This window comes from Mixophyes fleayi, chromosome 7 (assembly GCF_038048845.1).
Source record: "Mixophyes fleayi isolate aMixFle1 chromosome 7, aMixFle1.hap1, whole genome shotgun sequence".
In the NCBI taxonomy this organism is placed as follows: Eukaryota; Metazoa; Chordata; class Amphibia; order Anura; family Limnodynastidae; genus Mixophyes; species Mixophyes fleayi.
Genome location: NC_134408.1, coordinates 112,664,400 through 112,689,545, shown reverse-complemented (window position 1 = coordinate 112,689,545; position 25,146 = coordinate 112,664,400). Strand labels below are relative to the sequence as shown.

At 38.8% G+C, this 25,146-nt stretch overlaps 1 protein-coding gene across 8 annotated transcripts in view; it reads left to right on the top strand.

Annotated features, from left to right (window-relative positions):
- MLPH (melanophilin) overlaps positions 1–25,146 on the top strand; it is an 80,238-nt gene that overhangs the window by 39,371 nt on the left and 15,721 nt on the right. For 5 of the 8 annotated variants that reach the window (XM_075180380.1, XM_075180377.1, XM_075180373.1 and 2 more), the window contains exons 4-11: positions 8,320–8,456; positions 11,392–11,430; positions 14,614–14,702; positions 16,090–16,215; positions 16,375–16,576; positions 16,980–17,206; positions 22,842–22,925; positions 23,000–23,179. In XM_075180380.1, coding sequence (XP_075036481.1) covers positions 8,320–8,456; positions 11,392–11,430; positions 14,614–14,702; positions 16,090–16,215; positions 16,375–16,576; positions 16,980–17,206; positions 22,842–22,925; positions 23,000–23,179 — 1,084 coding nt within the window. The remainder of the gene's footprint in view (positions 1–8,319; positions 8,457–11,391; positions 11,431–14,613; positions 14,703–16,089; positions 16,216–16,374; positions 16,577–16,979; positions 17,207–22,841; positions 22,926–22,999; positions 23,180–25,146) is intronic. The other 3 variants (XM_075180378.1, XM_075180381.1, XM_075180379.1) reach the window with 3 other exon arrangements.

Genomic DNA, 25,146 nt, shown 5'->3' with positions numbered 1-25,146 from the left:
TACGGGAAGAGGTGGCTCCATCCAGCATTTGCAGCACGCCCTCTGCATATGCTGGAAGGATCACCCACAGTCCAGTTACAGATTTGGCTAATGAAGGTGTGAATGTTGTACACCGGGAGGAGGATATTGATGTAGCTGGCGCTGAGGAGGATGTTGATGATTATGATGCAGACAGATACCAAATTGCCTTTCTCAATTTCTATTTATATTCTAGATTATATAACGGCTGAATAGTTTTCTATTTTACTCCTAGTGGAGAGGGGATCTGATGCAGATAGATAGCAAACTGCCTTTGTCCATTTTTTTGTATATTTGAATTTCTAGTTCTACAGTCTATGCAGGCTGCTTTTTTTATATTCAACTACAAGTGTAGGGCGGGGAGGGGGGGGGGGCATAGATAGCCACCAAAGTAACGTGGTCCATTTAATTTCACTTTCTAGCTCCACAGTCTGTGCAGCCTGCTTTTTTTATCTTCAAAGTATTTACAAGCCTTGCAATCTAAATTAACTAGAGGTAGTGACGTGGTAGAACTCCAAAAGGCAGTTTGGAAGCCCCTGTACAAACTGGCTCTATTTTACCTGAGTTGTCCCCCCTCCAGTGTGTACTCGGAAAGAGTTTTTAGTGCAGCAGGGAACCTAGTCAGTGAGCGGCGAAGGAGGTTGCTTCCTCACAACGTTGAAAAAATGATGTTTATAAAAATGAATAATCAATTCCTCAATGAAGTACAGCACTGCCCTCCAGATAGTACAGAGGGACCTGTGGTTGTGGAGTCCAGCGGGGACGAATTGATAATGTGTGAGGAGGAGGAAGTACACACTGTAGGGGGAGAGGAATCAGAGGTTGAGGATGAGGACGACATCTTTCCTCAGTAGAGCCTGTTTAGTTTGTACAGGGAGAGATGAATTGTTATTTTGGTGTGGGGGCCCAAACAAACCAATCATTTCAGTCAAAGTTGTTTGGTAGGCCCTGTCGCTGAAATGATTGGTTTGTTAAAGTGTGCATGTCCTATTTCAACAACAGACCTCTCAACTGCAGCTCATCCCTCCTCTGCGGGGATAATGTCTCCTGTGCTCTGACACGTCACTCTGTGTACTCTCAGCCTCAGGATCTGACACTACAGCTACCATGCCTCTTGTAGCAGCCCTCACTCCAGGGCCTCTTCCATGTGCAGTGTCCCCCTCTCTCTTGGGTTCACTATAGTGGCATGGAGTTCTCCCCCTCATCCAGGGCACACATTCCTTGCCCTGGCTCAGTCACCACGCTCAGACTTCCAGGCAATGCTGGGGGAGCCTGGGAGCTTCCACCCCAGGTCCCCAGCTACAACTCTCCTCTCCTGTGTCTTCTCTCTCTTTCTGACACTTTAAAGATCGTGCCTTTAAATGAAAAAGTCAGTCTTCATTGCACGACTATGTGCAAGTGCAACAGGGACATTTTTTTGGGTTTACAAAGTCAAACAATAACACTACGACCCTGTCTGTCTGGGGTCTGTCAATGACGAATTGTCTGGAGCATGTTTGGAGGAGGTATTGTGGCCCCGGTATCAAATTGGGTACCGGGGCCACCCCACTATGCAGTCCAGATACTTGTTTGGTGGAATTCCGACACGTGGAGGGTTTTTAAATTATATTGTGGCCTCGGTACCAAATTGTGTACCGGGGCCACCACACTACGCAGTCAAGATACTTGTTTGGTGGAATTCAGACCAGTTGAGGGTTTTATTATTATATTGTGTGGACCACTCTATCTATACCACACTACAACTCTATACCACTCTATTTCCTACTTTAATTCTATTTAATTCTATTTCCTACTTTAATTCTATTACTAATTAATTACCATAAAGAGGAACAAAAAAAACCAATTTTACCAAAAGTATAATATGACTTAGACTTACAAACACTACACTTTAAAGATCGTGCCTTTAAATGAAAAAGTCAGTCTTCATTGCACGACTATGTGCAACAGGGACATTTTTTTGGGTTTACAAAGTCAAACAATAACACTACGACCCTGTCTGTCTGGGGTCTGTCAATGACGAATTGTCTGGAGCATGTTTGGAGGAGGTATTGTGGCCCCGGTATCAAATTGGGTACCGGGGCCACCCCACTATGCAGTCCAGATACTTGTTTGGTGGAATTCCGACACGTGGAGGGTTTTTAAATTATATTGTGGCCTCGGTACCAAATTGTGTACCGGGGCCACCACACTACGCAGTCAAGATAGATAGATGCGTATTGCGTATCATAGATAAAGTACATTCAGTGGTGTGGGGCAAATTGAAAAATATTCCAAATGCACTGACATTATCAAAAACAAGAGGTTGTCACACGCTAAAACTCCAACATGTATATGATGGAGAGGATGGAGGAGCAGCCGTATGTGTAGTGTAATGCAGATCTGTTGAAGGTTTTTTATATATTTTATTGTGGTGCCCAGTGCCCACTCCTCTACGCAGTCCAGATACATTTATTGGTGCGAATCATAAAAGTTCAGGGTTTTTAATATATATTGTGGTGACCCACTCCTCTACGCAGTCCAGGTACATTTATTGGTGCGAATCATAAAAGTTCAGGGTTTTTAATAGATATTGTGGTGACCCACTCCTCTACGCAGTCCAGGTACATTTATTGGTGCGAATCATAAAAGTTCAGGGTTTTTAATATATATTGTGGTGACCCACTCCTCTACGCAGTCCAGGTACATTTATTGGTGCGATTCATAAAAGTTCAGGGTTTTTAATATATATTGTGGTGACCCACTCCTCTACGCAGTCCAGGTACATTTATTGGTGCGAATCATAAAAGTTCAGGGTTTTTAATATATATTGTGGTGACCCACTCCTCTACGCAGTCCAGGTACATTTATTGGTGCAAATCATAAAAGTTCAGGGTTTTTAATAGATATTGTGGTGACCCACTCCTCTACGCAGTCCAGGTACATTTATTGGTGCGAATCATAAAAGTTCAGGGTTTTTAATATATATTGTGGTGACCCACTCCTCTACGCAGTCCAGGTACATTTATTGGTGCGATTCATAAAAGTTCAGGGTTTTTAATATATATTGTGGTGACCCACTCCTCTACGCAGTCCAGGTACATTTATTGGTGCGATTCATAAAAGTTCAGGGTTTTTAATATATATTGTGGTGACCCACTCCTCTACGCAGTCCAGGTACATTTATTGGTGCGAATCATAAAAGTTCAGGGTTTTTAATATATATTGTGGTGACCCACTCCTCTACGCAGTCCAGGTACATTTATTGGTGCGAATCATAAAAGTTCAGGGTTTTTAATATATATTGTGGTGACCCACTCCTCTACGCAGTCCAGGTACATTTATTGGTGCGAATCATAAAAGTTCAGGGTTTTTAATAGATATTGTGGTGACCCACTCCTCTACGCAGTCCAGGTACAATTATTGGTGCGAATCATAAAAGTTCAGGGTTTTTAAGATATTGTGGTGACCCACTCCTCTACGCAGTCCAGGTACAATTATTGGTGCGAATCATAAAAGTTCAGGGTTTTTAAGATATTGTGGTGACCCACTCCTCTACGCAGTCCAGAAAGATACCTTGTTGCAACGTTTTGGACTAATAACTATATTGTGAGGTGTTCAGAATACACTGTAAATTAGTGGAAATGCTTGTTATTGAATGTTATTGAGGTTAATAATAGCCTAGGAGTGAAAATAAGCCCAAAAACTTGATTTTTAAACTTTTTATGTTTTTTTCAAAAAAAATCCGAATCCAATACCTTAAATCCGAACCGAGACCTTTCGTCAAGTGTTTTGCGAGACAAATCCGGATCCAAAACACAAAACACGAGACCTCAAAAGTCGCCGGTGCACATCCCTAGTTCATACACATTAGTTATGCATATAGAATATATGGATTTCTGGTTAATTATATCACTGTCAATTCATGTTTTTCCTGCAGTAGGAGGAAGTGAGCCGCTATGACAAAAAACACAATTTGCACATATCAAAATTGCTTCAGGTTGGAAATAATAAAAAATAAGGGCTAACATTGGTGTTTCGCTAGACATCCTGGACCAGAACTGTTTGATTACATTGTGAAATGCATGCAGAGTGAACAGCTGTGTATCCTATGTCCTATCTGCTTGATTTATATAATAAAGTCAAGGTTCTGCTAGAAGAAAGTAAAATAAATCCCACTGTAAACAATTTAGGGATTAATAACATGGACACACCTGTATTATCAAGCACACATCATATACAGCCAGGACCAACTGATGGTCTAGTAAAGTTCACAGATGTAGCAGCATCTGCCCCGCTGAGAGTTTAAAATACACAGTGGACAGATAAAAAATGCAGACTCAAACATTAGGTGCAACAATATCCATGAGCAAATTGGTTATGTGCTGAAAGAAATTTATGCTAAGACAGAAATTATTAAACATCATTAAGCCAGGTACATGCAAAGAAATGTTGACCAATAAAGAGGAACTTACAGTAGTTGACCTGAAGCGCTTTCTACATTTCCATATCAATGAATGCTAGGCAACAGGAGATCTCGCGAGATCCGACGGCGGGATGACGAGGTTTTGCCTCGTTCTGAGTTTTGTGATCGGCGGGAATACCCGAACAGTGCTCGGATCCGGGCTCGGATCGGCACTGTTCGGGGGGGTTCTGATTTGCCAAATCCGGACCCGCTCATCTCTAATACAAATATAACACAGATTAGACCCCAAATGTAATAAACCATAGCACAAATATTTTCTATATTTTAACACTCAAAATGCATAAAATATTGTAACCAGCTTGAGCACATCTTAACTCCACTAACAAATGACCTGGTAATAATCACCATGGTAAGGATATAATTACCAACAGGGCCATGTACAGTACTGTTGTCTAGTAACTCATTCGCACTTTGATGCGTAATTTTTGTAATAATTTATATATCATATCAGGAGCTCCTAAGTGAACGCTATTGAGAGTATAACATATAGGCTTTATTAACATTTCATTAATGTAATGTGTTTAATTATGTGATACTTGTAACTCATCTAAGTGTTGTTTGCTGCAATAATTTCAGCATGTTTATTCATTGTAGCAGTTCAAATTTTTAGTTTGTAATTCTAGAGGTCTGTAGGTATATTGTGAATAAACAATTATGTTATAGAATACAGATTATGAAGGTTTTGGGAAAGATGTAAAATGCCATAATTCCTTTGATTACTGTTAGTATATTCCCTTATAAATAAAAGTACCAATAGATTACAGAGCAAGTACAGCAAGGAATACTATACACTTATATTCATACACAAGAACATATAGGTAGTGACCAAAAAATAGAACACCTGGGTAAATGAGAAACGCCAATTGTCTATTTACTAAACTGCGGTTTTGAAAAGATGGAGATATTGCCTATAGCAGCCAATCAGATTCTAGTTATCATTTGTTTAGTACACTCTATAAAATGAAAGCTAGAATCTGATTGATTGTTATAAGCAACATCTCCACTTTTTCAAACCCGCAGTTTAGTTAATATACCCCCCAATGTTTCATGAGCAAAGGTGTCTAAGATTACCTAATCAGCAAAGAACAAAAGTGGGTGGAAGCAATTCAGTTTATGGAGTGAGCAGACAGTTTCTTCAAAACATAGTCCAACGAGAATGCCACAGAGCAGCATATTATAGTTGCAGTGCATAAACTGTTCATCTCTCCTTGCTATGTACATTGGTGAGTCCAGTGGTGCAAAGAGCACAAGTAATGGACTATCAAGTAGTGGAGGCCAGGGCCGTCTCTTCCATTGGGCACGATGGGCAGGTGCCCGGGGGCCCTGCAGGCAAGGGGGGGCCCGTCCGAATTTTTTTTAGTTAATACCTTGCAGTCACATCACATATATGTAAAAAAAAAAGTGATTATATATATAATCACGTTTTTTTTTTTACATACATATATATTTTTTTTACACACACACACTATTTATATATATATATATATATATATATATATATATATATTAATTTTTTTTTAGGGGCCCGGTACACTGCATTGCCCGGGGGCCCATAAAGTAGTTAAGGTGGCCCTGGTGGAGGCAGATGATATGGTCAGATTAATCATAATTCACCATGTTCTTGACAATCACATAAATGCACATGTGGCACCAACCTAAAGAATTGTGTAGGCCTGACCTGAGTGCTTGTTTCTAACGCTGAAGGAGTCTGGTTGTTGGCTACATTTTCCTGTCATTGTTTGGATACAGTCATTTCCTTAGAAGGCAAGATCAATGCTTATTACTGCTTAATGATCACTCCCACCCCATGTTGTAGCATTTCACTAATGGGTGAGATTATGGATTATGTTTAATATTCAGTTATATGGAAACAATGTTTACTTTTTATTTAATCTGGGTGGGCTATATGCATTTCACCATTGATGCCATTATTATTAGGTTTGATTTGTCTGTAATGAATAAAGCCATTTACTATAAGCCCCACTCATTACAAGTTATATACTGCACATAAGTACAACCTTTACTCAATAGTCAATACCAACTCACTTTAATTTCAGACGAAGACAGGAAAAACCTGTGTGGCAGATAGCAATTTAACCTCAAGGGAAAAATTATTTCCTCAGGACATACAGGACAAATGGATTGAATTGGACTAATTAATTCCCTTGAGCTGCCTACCTGACAATTCACCTTGTATAATCATGTCACATTTACTTTGGTACTCTCAGCAAAGAGTCAACTTTGCTAAGAATTTTAGCACTATCACTGGTCACTGTAAGGACATTTCACTCATTGCTCCCACTTAAAATAAATATCTGCGTTTTCACCGTGTGGCATTGTTAGAGCTGTTAGAAAGTTATGGTCACTGTTACTATTGATAGAAAGCTTATTTGTTGAATTTGAATAGAATGTTATGTATATGGTATACTGTTACATATATGCAAAATGTCATGCTTTTACCTAGTCAAAACTGGCACCCAGGCTCTCATTTTTAACAAGCTTTTGCAGCTGTGGAGATATTATATAACTAGATAATCCAATATCCCTGTGATCTGTTCACCATGATATTAAATTATAACTTTTTACTATAAATTCCTTTCTATCCTTAGTTCATTTTTACTGAATGATGTACTAAATAGGGTAGTGTGGGGATAAAATACAGCACAGTCCCCCAGTTGTCAGACGATACTGCATATAATTGTGTTTGTGACTTTTTCTCTACCATCATGGTTTAATAAATACGTTTTATTTTGGGAACACCTCACTGTCAAGCCATTTTATCTACACAGTGAATCTCCTTCCTTAGGAGAACTGTCTTACAGTGTACTTGTTTTGTACATCTGCACAGGCTTTTGCTTATCCATTTAACTGCATCTGTACTTTCTCAAGCACAGCAAAGAGGTGCACAGTGCCCCATGCAAAATTACCTACTAGGCTCTGTACAAGCATAGATGTGACTATTTAAGCTCAAACTTGGTCCATTATCACTGGCCATAATAGGTCGAATTATTATGAATGTGGGTGTTTTGTTCCTGTTTTTTGTGCACTGACTTGTATTGTCCCTGCCTTTCACTAGTCTTTTGTAATACAATTTTTTACCTTTTCATGATGGATATTGATCTTCTGCCTGGACTTTGACTACTTTTTTGAATTGTGATGCTATGCTTTCCCCTTCTATATATTGTTGCCCGGGCTATCTGCTCTCCTATCTAGCCTATTTGTGAAGATATGGGTCTCATATTTAAGCCACAGATGTTCTGAGGACACTTCAGTACTTTAAGGGAATGAGGGCTACTACAGGTGAAGACCACACTACCTGGTCCCAAGTGTTCACAAATGAGCTAGTGGACTCAAATGTGACAGTTAAAGTGCAGAGATTGCACTTCCTATTGCAAGCTCAGCCAATTGGAGTTTACTAAGAAATGCAGCATTGATGTGCAGCCAATGACTGTGCAGAGATTTCTCCCAAGTAGAGAGTACTTGGTTAGAGCATAAGTCTTTAATAAGAATCACTGTGATACTATAAGGGAGCATTATGGGACTGAACGGTGCTATGATGTGGTGTTAATATGCTGTCATTTAGGTGCTATATAATGGAATAATAGTTTCCTAATATGACCTTCAGTTCAAATGACCACCAACCTTTTGGTAGATCAGCGTGCTATGATATCAATGCATCTTAATACTCAACAAACAGAATCCCAGTTCATCTAAAAAGTGTGATGCTGTTACTTCATTAGGTATAAAGATCATTGTGCTTTTAAAATGCACGGCAAATCTGTTGATTCTTTGTTGATCTATCTTATGGTCACTTTTTAACACTTTTGTATCTTACACAGAACGGTGAAGATCGGATCTCATGACTGGTATTATGACCATGTTCGTTCTCGCTTCAAACGATTTGGCAGCGCTAAAGTAATGCGCTCCCTGTACCTGAGACAGCAGTCTGACACAAGAGGAGGATCCAACTTGTCAGGTGTGACTGAGTTACTTGTACAGCTCCCAAATTTGGGATGAACCTTATTTAAATATATGTATACAATACTGTGCAAAAGTTTTAGGCAGGTGTGGACAAAATGCTGCAAAGTTAGAATGCCCAATTGTTGCCCAATATGTGAGTCCATATAATAGTGGCAATTTGTTTCATAGTTCTGCTTGTCTAATTTGACCAAATATAATTATAATAATAAAAATAATAATAATAATGCAACACAAGGGTGAAGGGAGCCTAAAATATAGACTGCAAGAAAATAAGTCAAACTTGCCAACTTATGGCAAGTATGATCCGAGAGCCTGCCGGAGAAGGTGGGCGTGCAGGGGGCGGGGCTCCAAAAAGCGCATAATTTTACCCCCGCCCCCGTGATGTAATGACGCAAAGCGCGTCAATTCCTGCTGAATTGCGGAGTTTTGGACCCAATTCTGCCCACTTCACTAGGAAGTGGGCAGATCCGGGAGATTGCCACACTCTCATAGGAGTCCATGAGACTCACGCAAAATGCGGGAGTCTCCCGGACATTCCGGGAGAGTTGGCAAGTATGAAATAAGTTCTGGGCTTACACTTTCAATCAGACAAATATTTGGCTCATATTTGCTGTGTAACAAATCATAACATGTTGCTCGGTAAAGAGATCACCAGTTAAAAGAACGCAAATCCAGGGATCCACCAAGTGACTCAATAGAGCAAATGTTTATTAAAATCAATGGACCTGAGTCATTGAGCGCAAAGCAAAAAAAGGAGTAACTTTTCACCTGGGCAAAACCATGGTGCATTGGAGGGGGAGGTACATTTAAAATGTGGGGACAGATTTATAGTTGGGGTAGGGCATGTCCTAGATCAACTTTAAATACCAGTGTAAAAATAAAGCTATCAAGTATTTGTGTCCTACATGAAAAAGCAGCCAGTATTTTTCTTACATGCAAAATAAAAAACTAATTTGATTTTGAACCCTTTGCATTGTAACATGGTTTGTCCAACATCAAGTTTAGCTTTTTTACCTTACTTTCCTTAATGACTCAGGCACAGTATCTTATTATATCTATCTATCTATCTATCTATCTATCTATCTATCTATCTATACATATCTCTCTCTCTCTCTCTCTCTCTCTCTCTCTCTCTCTCTCTCTCTCTCTCTCTCTATATATATATATATATATATATATATATATATATATATATATATATATATATATATATATATATATTTGTTGTCCAATATGTCTTTTAGAAGTTCCATCTGAAAAATACAGATCGAGTGACCACTTTCAACTATAACACTTTTCACAATTCAAGATGCTACTCGCTATATAATCAAAACAGGTTATATAATCTGTCATTTTAATATAGAATAAGTAGTATATTATTTTTTGCTCTATTGAGTCACTGTGAGGACTATGGGCTAGGCTTGGCACCTTAACTGGTAACAAAAATACCGGTCTTCTCTGATATGTTTTTGGGTTAGCAATAACACTGGCACTAACTTGGCGGATAAAACACTGGCAAGGTGTGGTTAGAATTTGCCTTGTATAATTTGGTAAGACATTAGTTCAATAATGTCTGCACATTTTTGTTATACTCATTCCTTTTTGGATGTCTGCTACTGCAACCATAAGGTAGGGTTCCCAGTTCTGCCCAAAGTGCACAGGTATTGCTCTATTTTTGGCTATTGTGAGATAGATGTATTCTAAAACTGAAATTCCCCAAAAAATGTATAACTACATTCAAAGCATATTTCCTAAGCCATAATTCCTCAAGTTAAGTAACCACTTCTACAATGTATAAATATTTACCAACTAATTCTATAGTTTCTGAGTATCTCTTACATCTATAAATATTTACCACTGCCCCCTTTATCTTTAAATAAATAACAAAGACTACTTAAAGCATTACATATTTTAATTAGAGATGCTCAAGCTCGGTTCCTCGAGAATCGAACACACCCGAACTTAGGGGAACCGAGTAAGGCGGCTCTGTACTGTCACGCGCCCTCGGAATTGAAAATGAGGCAAAACCATCTTTGTGACGTCGTCGGATCTCGCGAGTTTTGCATTCCTTTTTAAAATCCAACATAGCAAGGGGTGGGAGGGAGGACGGACCCCCATTTTTCTTTTCTGCCACTGCTGTGTGCCAATGTGTCCTAGATGGGCTATGAACTGCAGTGTGTTTGTGTCATTGCCTGTCGCTTAGCATCCAGCCAGGTTGCTGCAGTCTTTGTTTCAAAGAGTATGAAAATAATATTGTGACCTGTGAGGTGGTCAAAATTGACTGCAAATAACTTGAAATTAGTGTTATTGAGGTTAATAATAATGTAGGAACAAAAAAGAGCAAAATTATGTGATTTTAGCATATTTTAGGATTTTTTCTAAAAAATCCAAAACCAAAACACATGAGGGCGGTTTTGCCAAAACCAAAACACGAAGCTAATCCAGATCCAAAACCAAAACCAGTTCACGGGGGTCAGTGAGCATCTCTTATTTTAATGCTTTGTATATATATCATTATTTATCAATATAATCAACTGTTATTTTTAGGGAGGGATTGAATTAGCTGTGAGGTGTCTGACGGACGTTCTAGAATAACTTTGTGGCGGAGAATTCTGTAAAATCTCTGCTCATTTCTCCTTGCACCCCATAGAGGTGCAAGAAAATTGAGCTGAGATTTTTATTGTAATTGTTGTCGATCTGCGCGGTGCGATGACCACATACGCCACATCGCTGCCAATTGAACAATGAGCTATACATGTATGTTCAGCTAAAGAGCAAGAACAAGTTTTAGAATGAGAAAGAGCGAAACATTGATCAATGTGTTATATTTAAAAACACCAATAGATGACACTCTCTATATTCTGCTTTGGTTCTGGAATTGAAACTGATGATTTTGCTTCTTTTAATAACATTTATATCTCTCTCTACAGGACTTCAGGACAGAGTATACAGCTTGCCTGACATTAATAGTAAGTAAAACTCTAAACCTTATCTGTTTTCAGTGTGTGTTGTATCAATGTACTGCATTCTGGGTGTCAGTGTGACACAGTGGATAGCATTGCTAGATCACATTATAGCCCTTTTACCCACACAGGATATTGGGACCTGAGCAGAGTTGAGCAAAATGACAGCAGAACAGCCTGAAAATGTGCGACAATACAATCTTCAAGTTCCGCATTTGCTTTATTTTCTATTTCTGAATTCCAGTTCCAGAATTTGCAGTCTAGAAATAGAGCCAATGGTCAATTCATTCTGCTGTGTGTTGTGGTTTGGGTAGGACTGGGAAACCCTTAAGGCCAAATTTTGTCGGTGGAATATGTGAAATTTCGTGGCTAAATGCTGAATGAGGAACAGTATTGAAAACATGTGTTTACACCTTGTACTTGTACCTAGTGCAATCTACAATCTGCTGAGAAGAGTCACATGTTCCAAAACAGCAAGGGTGAGCAAGTTGGGATCACTACTATTGATCTCTCTCTAGTGCATGATCATGGACTGCCATCCTCTGTAGAATAGACTTTTGATAGCGATATTTCTTGAGTGGTCAGTGATCAGATAAGGTATATTATTACGGCCAGCCCGAGTGAAAGTACAATACACACACAGGTCTGGTATTTGCAAGAACTCTGGTTTACTAAGACAAAGACATCACTTTTTGAAGTTCAGATTACATAGCCATATCACAATCACGCAGGCATATAATATATGGCACTATGCCAACTAATGGAAAAGTACTCAAGGCTAAGCAAACTAGAGAAAATACATTATATGTAGTTGTATTATAATATTTCAACACATCTCTAGATAATTCTCTAATAACTAGGTGCCTTATCTATATACGTCATACAACCTTGGTTCCACAAGTAACAGAGAGCTGTGTTGCTTCCATGGCACTGAGCCAGCGTGTAGCGAAGTACAAATCTCCAAAACCTAAATAAGTGTTTCTAAACAGAAACTGCTTAGTTTCCTCTACCATTCCTTTTATGAACAAAATAAACACAATCTGACCGTTAACTCCTTCACCTTCTATGCTCATTAACTCTATGTAAATTGCAGATTTACCATATTACAGTTGTCATGAACCTGGATCACAAAAAATAGCTAAGTAATGAGGGTGTTTTTTATCCCAGGAATGTATTGATTGATATTTAATAGTAATCTGAATTTTTATTTATTTATATAAATATATGTATTCATATTGCAAAATGTATATATCTTCTTTTATTCTGCCCTATGTGCACAGGGCAATCAAGGTAGACCAATTTAGTTACATAAAAACATAGTATTGTTTTACAACTACAATTGAAAGTGTGCATATGCCAAGTGGATCCCGTTATTGAGCATGGTATACACAGTGTTGATGTTAAAGAGCAGTGAATCCTACCTCCGTTCTCTCATATTGTGATGCTCAGCAGTTCAGCTGTTTTCATTCATTCAATGAAGCTTGGTTGTCAATGTATGGTTCCGTCACAGAAAACTCCCACTAGAGAAAGGTGATTCCTTGACCATGTTACAGTCATCTCTCTCTTATCCAAGTCAAACTGAAAAAGGTGCTATGTAAGTCGGTCCCAGAGGGGAAATGAGTTGGTGAGGTACTTAGCCTGGAGCAGTTGAGGTTACTGGGCACAAACACAGAATGACAGTATTTTAACACTACACTACACATTAGAGAAGCGCAGACTGAATTTCTCTTTATCTATTGCATACTTGCCGACTTTCTTCAGCTCCCTTCCGGGAGCCAGCTAGTGGAGGGGGGTGTGAGGGGGGCGGGGCGGCCGCATCATTTTGGCCCCGCCCCCTAAACGCTGCGATTCACCGGGAATCGCAGAGTTTGGGATCTAATTCTGCCCACTTCACTAGGAAGTGGGGCACTCTCTTTAAGCGTATCTTACTCACATATTTTACGCACTATGTAAACCCTAAGATAATTGCAGCTCTTTCATACTACGTAAAATGCATATTCATTAGACATAATTTACGTTAGCATCAGGCCCACAATGTTTGTTTTCCTATAATTCAATCTCCTAATTAACAGAATTACTCTGATTAGACAACTATATATCTGCAGAATTGCACTTTGCACACAAAAGTAAGCAAAACTTCCAATTATGTATCCCCGTTTTCTGCTTCATAAAATGCACTTATGTACACCACATTGGGTGTAATTCACACTGTTTTTATTTTGTATGCATGGACTACACAATAGCACTTCATCATTATCATCATCATCACCATTTATTTCTATTGCGCCACTAATTCCGCAGCACTGTACAGAGTACTCACTCACATCAGTCCCTGCCCCATTGGGGCTTACAGTCTAAATTCCTTAACACACACACACACAGACAGCGACATAGACTAAGGTCAATTTGTTAGCAGCCAATTAACCTACCAGTATGTTTTTGGAGTGTGGGAGGAAACCGGAGCACCCGGAGGAAACCCACGCAAACACGGGGAGAACATACAAACTCCTCACAGATAAGGTCAAAGTTGGGAATTGAACTCATGACCCCAGTGTTGTAAGGCAGAAGTGCTAACCACTTAGCCACCGTGCTGTCCTCTATAAGATGAAAATGATTGATAACGAAAACTTAAATTAGTGTTATAGTATTGCATCATGTTAGAGGGTTTGGTGGCCTTTTTACATCTATGGCCTTGTTTAAACTTGGCTAAATTTGCCTCTATCTCTAAATTAGGCTAAATACTAAAATGCAGGTTTTAAAAAGTGGAGATATTGCCTAAAGCAACCAATCAGATTCTATCATTTATTTAGTACATTCTACAAAATCACAGCTAGAATCTGATTGGTTGTTATAGGCAACATCTTCACTTTTTCAAACCTGCAGGTAAGTAAATATACCCCCTAGAGTGTAGCACTAATGTAATAAAGAGTACCTGCAAATTATATTAAGATTTTCTTCTCTGAGCTGTCCTTATCTTATGGCTGACTTTCTCGGTCAGTGGAAGTTTTTTATTAAGTTCACGTACAGAGCAAAAATGTGTTTCTTGTTCATGTGTGTAACTATGTCCTAACTATATTTACATGCAACATTACTTACATATAATGCTCAACCTTGTTGCTTCTGCTCTATAACTTATGAAGCAAACTTGTAGTGACTTCTGTTACTCCTTGGTCTTATCTCCTCTACTAGGAGAATATCTGCGCCAGGCCAGATCGGACATGTTTCATGATGACAATGAGGACATAGTGGACAATGCAGAGGCTCAGCGCTACAGTATGGTAAACACTTGACCTTGTGAAACCTTATTCTTGTGAAAAGTATCAGAATGTGTGGTATACAGGTTATATTAGTAAATCCAGTTATAAAGTCCTATTTTAAAGAATTCATTGATTTTGAGAAATGAAAGAGAGAAATGTAAATGACTGTTCGCATTTGTTAAATATCCTAGTGAGCTCTTTTCACCCTCGAGGACCCTTGGATTGATAGACAGAGGCAAGGCCAATGATGCCACAGCATCTGAAAAATTTTGCTAGAATCGCCACCTCCCCTCAAATCTCTGTCACTGTTAATAACATCACAAATTCCTCAGTCTCCCAAGCCCGCTCCCGTGGTGTCACACTTGACTCCACCCTTTACTTTATTCCTCAAATCCAGACTCTCTCCCAGTCCTGTCCATTCCGCCTTAAGAACATTGCCAGAATATGCCCTTTTCTTACTCAATATGCTACCAAAACTCTTATCAAATCTCTAATCATCTCCCGTATTGACTACTGCAAGCTCCTGCTTTCTGGTATTCCCGACACCCATATATCCACACTTTAATCCATTCTAAATGCTGCTGCAAAACTGGTCTTACTCTCTCACCGCTCCAGATCCGCTGCATCACTTTTCAAATCCCTACACTAGCTCCCTGTGTCCTCCAGATTCCCACTCAAATTACTCACCCGTACCTACACAGCCCTCAAAAACACCACCCCTTCATACATCTCAAATCTCATATTAAAATACTCTCTCTCCCACCCTCTTCGATCTACCTCTAACCTGGTCCTTATCTCTTCTCTGGTAACCACCTCTCACTCGCGCATATAAGACTTCTCCTGTGCTGCTCCCCATTTAATTATGGAATTCCCTACCACGCCCAATCAGGCTTTCCCACAGCCATCAATTTTTTAGACTTTCTCTAAAAAGCCATCTCTTTTTTAAAGATTACTTTATCCCAGATGATACTATTCACACTAATACACCCTCACAGCTGTCCCAATCTCCACTCTAAGCCACACTCACTCCTCTTGTTTCAGCTGTGCCCTCGAATGTAAGCTCACTAATGAGCAGGTTTCTCCGTACCCTTCGTTCTCCTTTTTGCATTTATTTTGTCTGCCTTGTATGTCCTTGTTTTATCTATGCCCTGCTTTCCCTAATGTACAGCACTGCGGAGTACTGTGGCGCCTTTCAAATGCACGATAATAAAAATCATCATTATAATAATAATGTCTGATCACAGGTTACTCTGTTATTGGTACATTTAATGATAATAATCCAACTTCTGCAATGCAATAACTCTAATTTGCATGAATGATTGATTCATTGGTAAATCACAACTGTACAGATCAAAAAAAAATTCTGCGTGATTATTATTTTACTACTCATTGACTTTTTCTCCTGAAGATGCGCAAGACCAAGCGTCTGCTCTCCGTTCATCCGTTTGACTTTGAGAACGATTCTGAGTATTCAGCTCAGTCGAGGAGACAGTCAATGCAGCTGTCCCCAGCTCTAGAACAAGATGTTTTCCAGGTATCTTTTGGGTTGCGGTACTGTCACTGATTACCATCTGTATAATTACCATTCACATGGTGGTTGGGTAGTCTTTGCTTTATTCGTGTGTGTGTACATAAACAATAAAAATCATCAACATATATCATTATTTATTTATCTGGTGACCTTGTTCCACAGTCATTCTCTGAGTACACCAACTCTGGTATGGATTTGGCTCGGAAGGAGTCTCTCATGGCTGAGACTGAGCTGGCTTCTGTGTTTCACCAACTGCTCCAGGAACAGGGTCAAAATACAACTTCCCCAGAGCAAGAGTTCAGCACTGAAGTCCGCCTGACAGTAAACTCTCGACGACGCAGTCTGGAAAACATCCGGAGATCCAGTAAGTAGAAGCCCTCAGCATCTGCAAGACATCACCCACAATGGAGTGAGGCCTCCCTCCCTTGAATATTTAGCAATTTGGCATGGGAGTAACCTAAAACTACCTACCCCTGTTACAGTCATAGGTTCTATATGTGACAGAAAAGACTGATCAAGAGAAACATGTCACTAGTCTTATTAATGATATCTTTCTGTAATATATACCTGTCCTGGGAAAGATGCTAGACACAAACTAGTGCCAAATCCCAGCCTAGCTATGGATGCACGTTATTCTATTGTACACTGCTTATGATTCAGTCATTAACCAATACTCTGCCAGCTGAAACAGTAGATCGTTGATCTACCATGATTTGCCTTGAATAATACCTTCTTTTCCATTCTTCCCTTCCCATTTACTCCTCCAGACCTTCCCGATTTAACAGAATCCCAAATAAACTGTTCCTTCCCTGATCCCCAACTAACTCGCACCCGCTATCTCCCTAAAGGCAGCCCTTCCCTTGTACCCAAGGGATCACACTACTCTGGGGACATGGACACCTCGGATGAAGAAAGGGGAGCTATTCCCAAAGCTCCTCCCAGACGCAGAAGCCGGGCATCTTCTCAGGAAAACGTGAATCATTCAGGCCCTCAGGTAATATCTGGACTGATGGGTTGCAATCTATGAGAGATTTTAATGGAACTCATGTTTACAGACATCGCTGTGTGCATGAAAAACAGTAGACAAAGTATCCTTATAAAAGAAAACTTTTTGTAATGTTATAATTAATGTTTTTTGACAACTATAACAAGCTTGGTCACTGTAACGATCCCTTTCTGATATGACATGGTCAGATCACAGCCTGGAGTGTGCTGGACACAGAAGATGTAATTACACCCATTTCATTCACTGCTTGCTCGTTAATTAGAATCACAGCTCAGATTCACTTTTGATGTAAACATTTTCCCTTTTCACTGCCCTTTTAAGCCTCTTTAGCTCTTTGTACGATTTTGTTAATTAGATTTTATGCTCTTCCGGACAAATTGAACTTAATGGACTATTACCATTAATTTAGATCTTCAATGGGCACTAGGACAAAATAATCAAATATTCCTTAACCCTTTTTCTCCATCATTTTTATAAGCTAATGAGTAATAGCAAGAAGGCGATATATGTTTTGTGTGAGAAGGCTCTATTGTAATGGGAACTCACTCACTGCAGTTGTCTCACCTAAACTACCTATTGATTGAAATTCATAATTGTCTCCTCCGAACCAATTAATCCATTTCCTCTTAAATCTTCTTAATAACATAATATTCACAGAGTTATTTGCATTGTTTTGTGAGGTATTCCTTAAAAAAATATATATTTTATTGTTATCAACAAGTCATTTTAGGGAATTAATCAGTAAATTACAAAGATAATTTCCATGGCAAGTGTTTCCCCACTAGTAGAACGACAATGGCTGTAATGACATCTTCTGTGACATTTTAATTTTAAAGTGTGTGTCTGCTTCTAACATACATTGTTTTGTGTAAGATACGTATTTCCATAATGCACATATATAGGCATACATCCGTACAGAGATTTTTGTATATCTGTCACTTGTAGCCCCTTGTACATAAAGAGGCAGAACTGTAGCGGATACAGGGAGGAAAATTTTAGGTTAAGCACAGTAAGGGCATGCTCACGTCATTGTATTATAGTTAGACGTGGACTTATTTGCAGATAGGATGCTGCAATGACGATGCTGACTACCAGCAGCACAATTTAGCCACTTCTGATTGGCTGATTGCGTACTGGGCCCTCCAACTGATCGTACTTAAGTCAGTAGTGTTGCGACTACATTATATCAAGTCATGTCCGCCTAGTCACATTACTTAACTGTATTTCCATTTAGACTGCGGGAAAGATGTGGAGGTGTTAGTAGTAAATGATAAATTCATAATTATTAAATACAGACACTATCAAGTCACATCTCTATGCTATTGTATACACACTTGTACACCTAACATAGCTTTTATACAAATGCTACTGTTTTTGAGCTGTACACATTTTGAGATGCACTCAACTCAGCATATATAGGCATACGTGCTTTTTGTCTTATGTACGTTTTGTGCGCAAATGCCTCCATCCTTAATTGTGTCCCTCAAAGTTTATGCCATTTAAGGAAAACCTTTAATTATATATGAATATATGACATAAAGTTCACCAGACAGGTTTAAATAGAAACAGGTACTGGCCACAATGTACAGTTGGTTAAATATCATTAGCATTGCTACTAAAACATATACAGTTGTTTGCAAAGGTTTGGTTACCCCTGGTCAACTGGTCATCTCATGCCTTTTGTGATTGAGAATGCTATATTTTCTATTAATTGTTATAGCAGGGCAACCATATTAGATCTTATGATAATTATATGATATAATCAATTCATTTACTGAGCAGACCTTCAAGCTTGACCAATATGCAGTTTTATCACCTTAGCTTCAGCCAAATTCTGCTTATTTCAGATGTTACATACAGAAAAAATATGAGCGAAGACTAATGGCTTTAAAGAGAGCTATTTAAAGTGCCATCTGGTGGTCAAACAGAGGACTGTTCATAGGTTTGACTGTCAAGAAAAGATGAAAATTCAGCTTTTATTAATGAAAATGACAAGGTGGCCATATATATATATATATATATATATATATATATATATACAAGTTAACCCGTGCATGATACTCATGCATTCTAGTCAAATCAAGCTACTTAAGGTGTTAAAAAGGTTCTTGTCATGCATTTGGGCCATAGCCCAGGCCTCAACCACCAACCACTCCCCACTGTCACCCCCGGCAACCACCAACCACTCCCAACTGTCACTTCTCCTTCAAGAAATATATATATATTTTTTTTTAAAATCTTTATAAACACTTTTAAAAATTAACAAATTAAATTAACAAATTAAAAACATCTTAGTATACCAAATTTCAGCCCTTTCTGAATTTTTTTTTCCACACACACTAAGAATTTAGTAGGTCAGTGTATAACTTCGCCCAGCAGGTGGCGCTGCAGCTTGGTTTTATTTTTTCCACACACAGACAGACTAACACACACCACTAGATATTTATATTATATATATATATATATATATATATATATATATATATATTATCCCTTGAGTGTGCTATACATAGCAATGAGAGGTGTGAACTACAGGCTCACTGCAGTGCATAGGAAGACTTTATTTTACACAGTGAGAATATTGAAATAACATAAGTTGGGGGAGGGGGCGTATTTTAGGGGCATTCCTTGGTGTGCAGAATGGAGAATTGCCATTTCCAGTTCTCAAAATGACCTAGGTTTCATCCTGTAAGTTAACTGAATCACATCTAGCACCTTCCAGTTGCACATCCGCAGAGAAGCGCACTTCCCTACACACTTTTCCAAATGTAAAAATAAGCTTCAAACACACAAAATTGCCCATATATTAAAAACAGTTCTATTGTCCCCTCATTTATGTTATTAATTTAAAATTAAATGTAAGCTAAACTGACAAACTGAACAGCATTTTAGGAGGAAAACAACTAAAAGTTTAATTTAGTGGAAAGGCTAGTTTAAAGTCCTAGAGGGTTGGACTCATAATCTGGGAATGTTTCCTTTTTATAACCAATTATTGTATTTTACAATGTGCGTTTTTTTCCTTTGGGTTTTTTTTTAAATACCCGAGTTACATGTGTGTCAAAGGGCTCTAAATATGTTCTGTAATGTGATCTTGCGTGTGCTAATTCAAAAGAACAACCAGAGCAGTAGCCTAGCACTATTACATTATTAGTTCTGATGGTACAAGAACCATCCCTCATACTATCCTATAGCGTACTCTATTATAATCTTTTTCACCTGGAACATTGATTACTATAAGGTTAGACCTGAATTATTCCAACATAAGCCTTTATAAAGGCAACCTACAAGTCTCCCCATTACACTCACCTTGTGATCAAATCGGATTATAAGGAGCCACATCCACAAATCAAGGGGGCAGGTCTGTTCCTATTGGGCAAAATGCCAGCAAAAAATAGAGTGCAGATTCCAAAATCAAAACTCAGGAATTACAAGACGATAATCTGAAACAAAGATTAGACATAATAGACCTTAATGTAGGCATCACCCAAGCATTACCAAGAACACTAAATAAAAATAGTAAGTGTTAGAAGAATTGACTGCACTCCATGTGAATGTACATGTGATCAATAAGAAAAAAGAAGAGAAGAAAGAAAACAGAAAATTGTGCTTATTGGGGCACTCGGCAATCTAATTATGGTAAAATCAAAAATCTTTATTGATACATATAAAAGTATATTTCTCCCTAACTATACGATTAGCAAAATATTGAATTAAAATAGCAAAATTTGCTAAGCCTCGCTACTTGATATATATCAATAAATTCTTATATTGAGTTCAATGATAGTCAACTTGTATATATTGTTGATAAACTGCTCAAATAGGAGCTGACTCCCTTATTGTAATAAGATAATAACAAATTGTTAAGCTGGGTACACACTACAGGGTTTTTGTCCAATAATCGGCTCAACCAGCCGACATACGACCACTTGTTCGAAAGTCGGGTCAGTGTGTGTAGTGACACGATGGTCGAAAGTCTGCCCAAATAAACGATTATCGCCTCATTTAGTTGGTCGTACCGTTCATTTTTTTCCGATTAATTACCTAACGATCATGCAGTGTGTATGCACTCATGCTGACAATCTCCATAGAGTTTACAGAGTCGGGCTCTTTTCAGCCAATGTTAGCACTGAATGGCAGAGTGAATAAATGTAGAGAGTGCTGTAGAAGGAATAATTCATTTGTTCGTTCTGAGACAGAATATTTAGTTTCAGAATCACAGAAGCTAACCAAATTCGTTAGGACATGAGGATAGATATAACAAGGCGGTTTTAATCAGTGTGACAATGTGACAATAATGCATGAATGAATATTGTGCTGTCATTCTCTGAAGACTAGGGGACCAGGCAAAGGACCAGATGAAGAGCACAGATCTGAAGGTAAATCGTGTCAGTGTGTATACATGAATCGCCAGACTGGTCGGACCTTTAGTCGTAGGTATAATCGTTTGAGATAGCACGTGGGTCTGAACAATTCTTTAGTGTGTACCCAGCTTTAGGATTGGTTATTATTGCAGTATCCTTATCATGATTTGCCTCCTTACCATAATAAAGAGAACAAATTATCCAGCTTTTCTATTACAATGGCTTCCTAGTTAGCGATCCTGTTACCCTAAAGGGCCAATATATCCAATCCCTCCAATGTTAGCTCGATGTAGCCAATTGTACTAATCAATTATAGAGTCACATTCATATACTGATCATGATCTTTATTCATTTAGTGAAACGTAACTCGATAGTAATAGGTCCTTGATTGAGGAGTCTTCCTTTTATAAGAAACGATTCAACTATTCATTCTTATGGAGGCAAGATTAGTATATTATAGAGACACTAGGAGGCAGGCTAACAGTCTCTGCTATTATATAGTTATTCAGAAGTGTGTCCCAATTAATTTTTCATATAATTATTAAAGATCTGTCTTGTAAATTCATTCTAGGTAACCCTGCCACACAAACGTATAGGCTAGTATATGAACCCTTTCTGTTAGGAATTACAATATAAGATATTATTAATTTAGAAGTCAGTGATCATTCGAGCAGATAATTTCAGTAGCAAGGTGAGCGCCAACGTGCGTTTCACTACTCGCTTTGTCAAGGCAGAAGAAGAATTGACTGCACTCCATGCGAATGTATCAGCTCTTTTTAGTCCAAAAATACGTGCAAAGTAAAATGAGTCATAAACACCATTAGGTTTAAGGACTGTCAATGTGAAAACCCATTTACACACAAAGTACATTCCTGGAAAGTCCTCCAAGTTCTTGCCGGGATGCACCTGTTTAGCAAGAATGGTGCGAAGGCTGTAAAAACATCTGTACCTATAATCCAATCTTCTGTACAGTGTTGTTTTGTTACTGCCATAAATGATGTGTTCCGTGCTTAAAAAATGTATATTTGCTGGAAGTGGTGCTGTACTCTGTTAATAATGACACATTCTTGTGCGTGACTAGAGCTCTTCTCTGCATGTTGGGATTATGCCCTCTGGTGGTGGTGAAAGTATCTGCTTTCGGAATCTTGTTAACAGTTCATCTTTGTGTGTAATTGATTCAACCGCAAAAACTGGTAAATGGTGGAAATAATCTATGTTGGTAATGGGGTCTATTCTATGCCCTCCTCTTTCTTCTTTCACAGATTTCTGATCTCAACAAACGTATGTCCGCCATTGAACGCATGCTAAACCGGCTAGAGGAGAGAATGTCAGTACATTCAGATGAGGTACCATCGCCAAGCTGTCTTGTAAATAAGAAGCCAATCATCAGCCTATAACCTGACACTGTCCAATCACTTAGTCCACAGGTCATGCTGTGCACACTGATGCCGACTTAGAGGAGGAAACGCTTAAAAGAAAGATAGGAGAACTCGCCAGTAACTTAAGTGACAAAGAAGGTTTCTCTGATGAGGAGAAGAGCCCAAAACACAAAGCAACAGTGAAAACTTTCAATGAGAAAAGTCCTAATCACACTCAGAAGGTAAATTGGAGAAAAAAAGGTTAAGGAGTTAATGTTACTACTCAGAGCTTGTGCACCCAATGTATTGAGTACCAATATATTCCTTTTATGTAGAGTTGGTTTAGCAGTGAAGGAATCCTGACCATAAAACAAGATTGGGCCCAAATATTTAGCTTGGTTATATTTATCCAGTTTAAAATATAACATTTTCTTTAAATAAGTATTTACAGTAATATCAATGTAAAAATTAAAATGGCATTGAGGGAAAATCTTGGTGTAAGTAGACACGGGGAGGGGGGGTGCCCTCTGTGCCTTAAACTAAAATTTGCCTTACATATTAAATAAAAATACAGACTTCATGTATGGGAAAATTGGAGCGCTGGTATAACAGACAAATTTATTCTCTAAAAAAATCATAAAATTGATAATCATAAAAAATTCAAAAAAGGACTATATAGGATAAAATGGATATATATAATCCTATATAGTCCTTTTTGGATTTTTTATGATCATTGTTATACTGGAATATATTGCCGTTTTGACATACAGGGACAATAAACTAGCAGGAATTCTTAATCCGGATATATTTTATTCGTATTCAATAGATAATGCTACGACTAATTATTTTTATTTATTTTTTCATTGTGCAATTTAGGATTGTTTTATATGTTACACACTTATTTTAAATGATCTATGATAGTTACTGCTTTTCAAGGGTTATATCTCTGGTTTTATTATGTTGTGATTTATATTATTATAACTAGGTTTGCATGCGTTACCATGTTAAAATTGTATAATTTTTATTAGAGAATAAATTTGTCTGTTATACCAGCGCTCCAGTTTTCCCATACCTTATCAATTGAGACATTCAAGTAGGATGCCTATTTGGTAGCTGCCTGTATATTCAGCATACCCATTACTTATTCTGTACACCATCTGACGGTCTCAGTTCTGTAGAGCGCCATCTCCTGTTTCATTAGACTTCAAGTATGAATGATTTAACAAGTAGTATTAAAATGGACCAAAATAACATTTGCAAATCAAATTTTTACTTTCCCTCACTGTTTGTCCATGATCGCCCCTGTCATTGGCAGCTATGTAAAGAGTTTGACTCAGAGCTTGTCATTCAACCTGGGCAAAGCATGTGGTCTCCACCACAACCAACATCCTCTATGTAAGTGCTGAACAGGGGAGAACCAGCAAAGAAGAGAACTGGTGAAAAGAACGGTCTAATGTGACCAGGGCCGCCTTCAGAAAAAATCGGGCCCAGTACGGGCCCCCGTGCCACCCCGGCCCCCCCCCCCCCCATGAGCGCCCCCCCCCCCCATGAGTAACACATACTTACCTGGGGCCCGCCGCTGGTCTCCGCTATTCTGTCTTCAGCCTGGCTGTCACCGTGACAGCCAGGCACCAGGATCCGATCGCAGGGGTGGAGGATTCATTCCGTCTGCGATCATGTGCACTGCCTGTGACAGATCACATGATCGCAGGGGGAATGATTCCTCCACCCCTGCGATCGGATCCTGGTGCCTGGCTGTCACGGTGACAGCCAGGCTGAAGACAGAATAGCGGAGACCAGCGGCGGGCCCCAGGTATGTCTTTGCTGAGCTGTTGTACCGGGCCCCCTGGTGAGCCCGGGCCCGGTACAACAGTACCCCCGTACCCCCCTGATGGCGGCCCTGAATGTGACCCACGATGCCCATTGAACAGTTTACATACTTGGGGACAAGGGAAGAAGTGCAAATGTTGTTATGCAGCATTTTGTTAAATAAATACAACAAAGAAAAAAGAATAAAAACAAAAGCATTTGTTACATGCCCAGAAATGCACCTATTTACCAGAATCATTGTTATTATTATCCAAAATCTATAAAAGGACAATATTTTACACAGCACTGGATGCAAACATTGACAGTACAAACTGACACAAAAGAGTGAAAGAAGTTAGTTTGATTGCACCATTATTTTCTGGTAATGTCTAAATAGAAA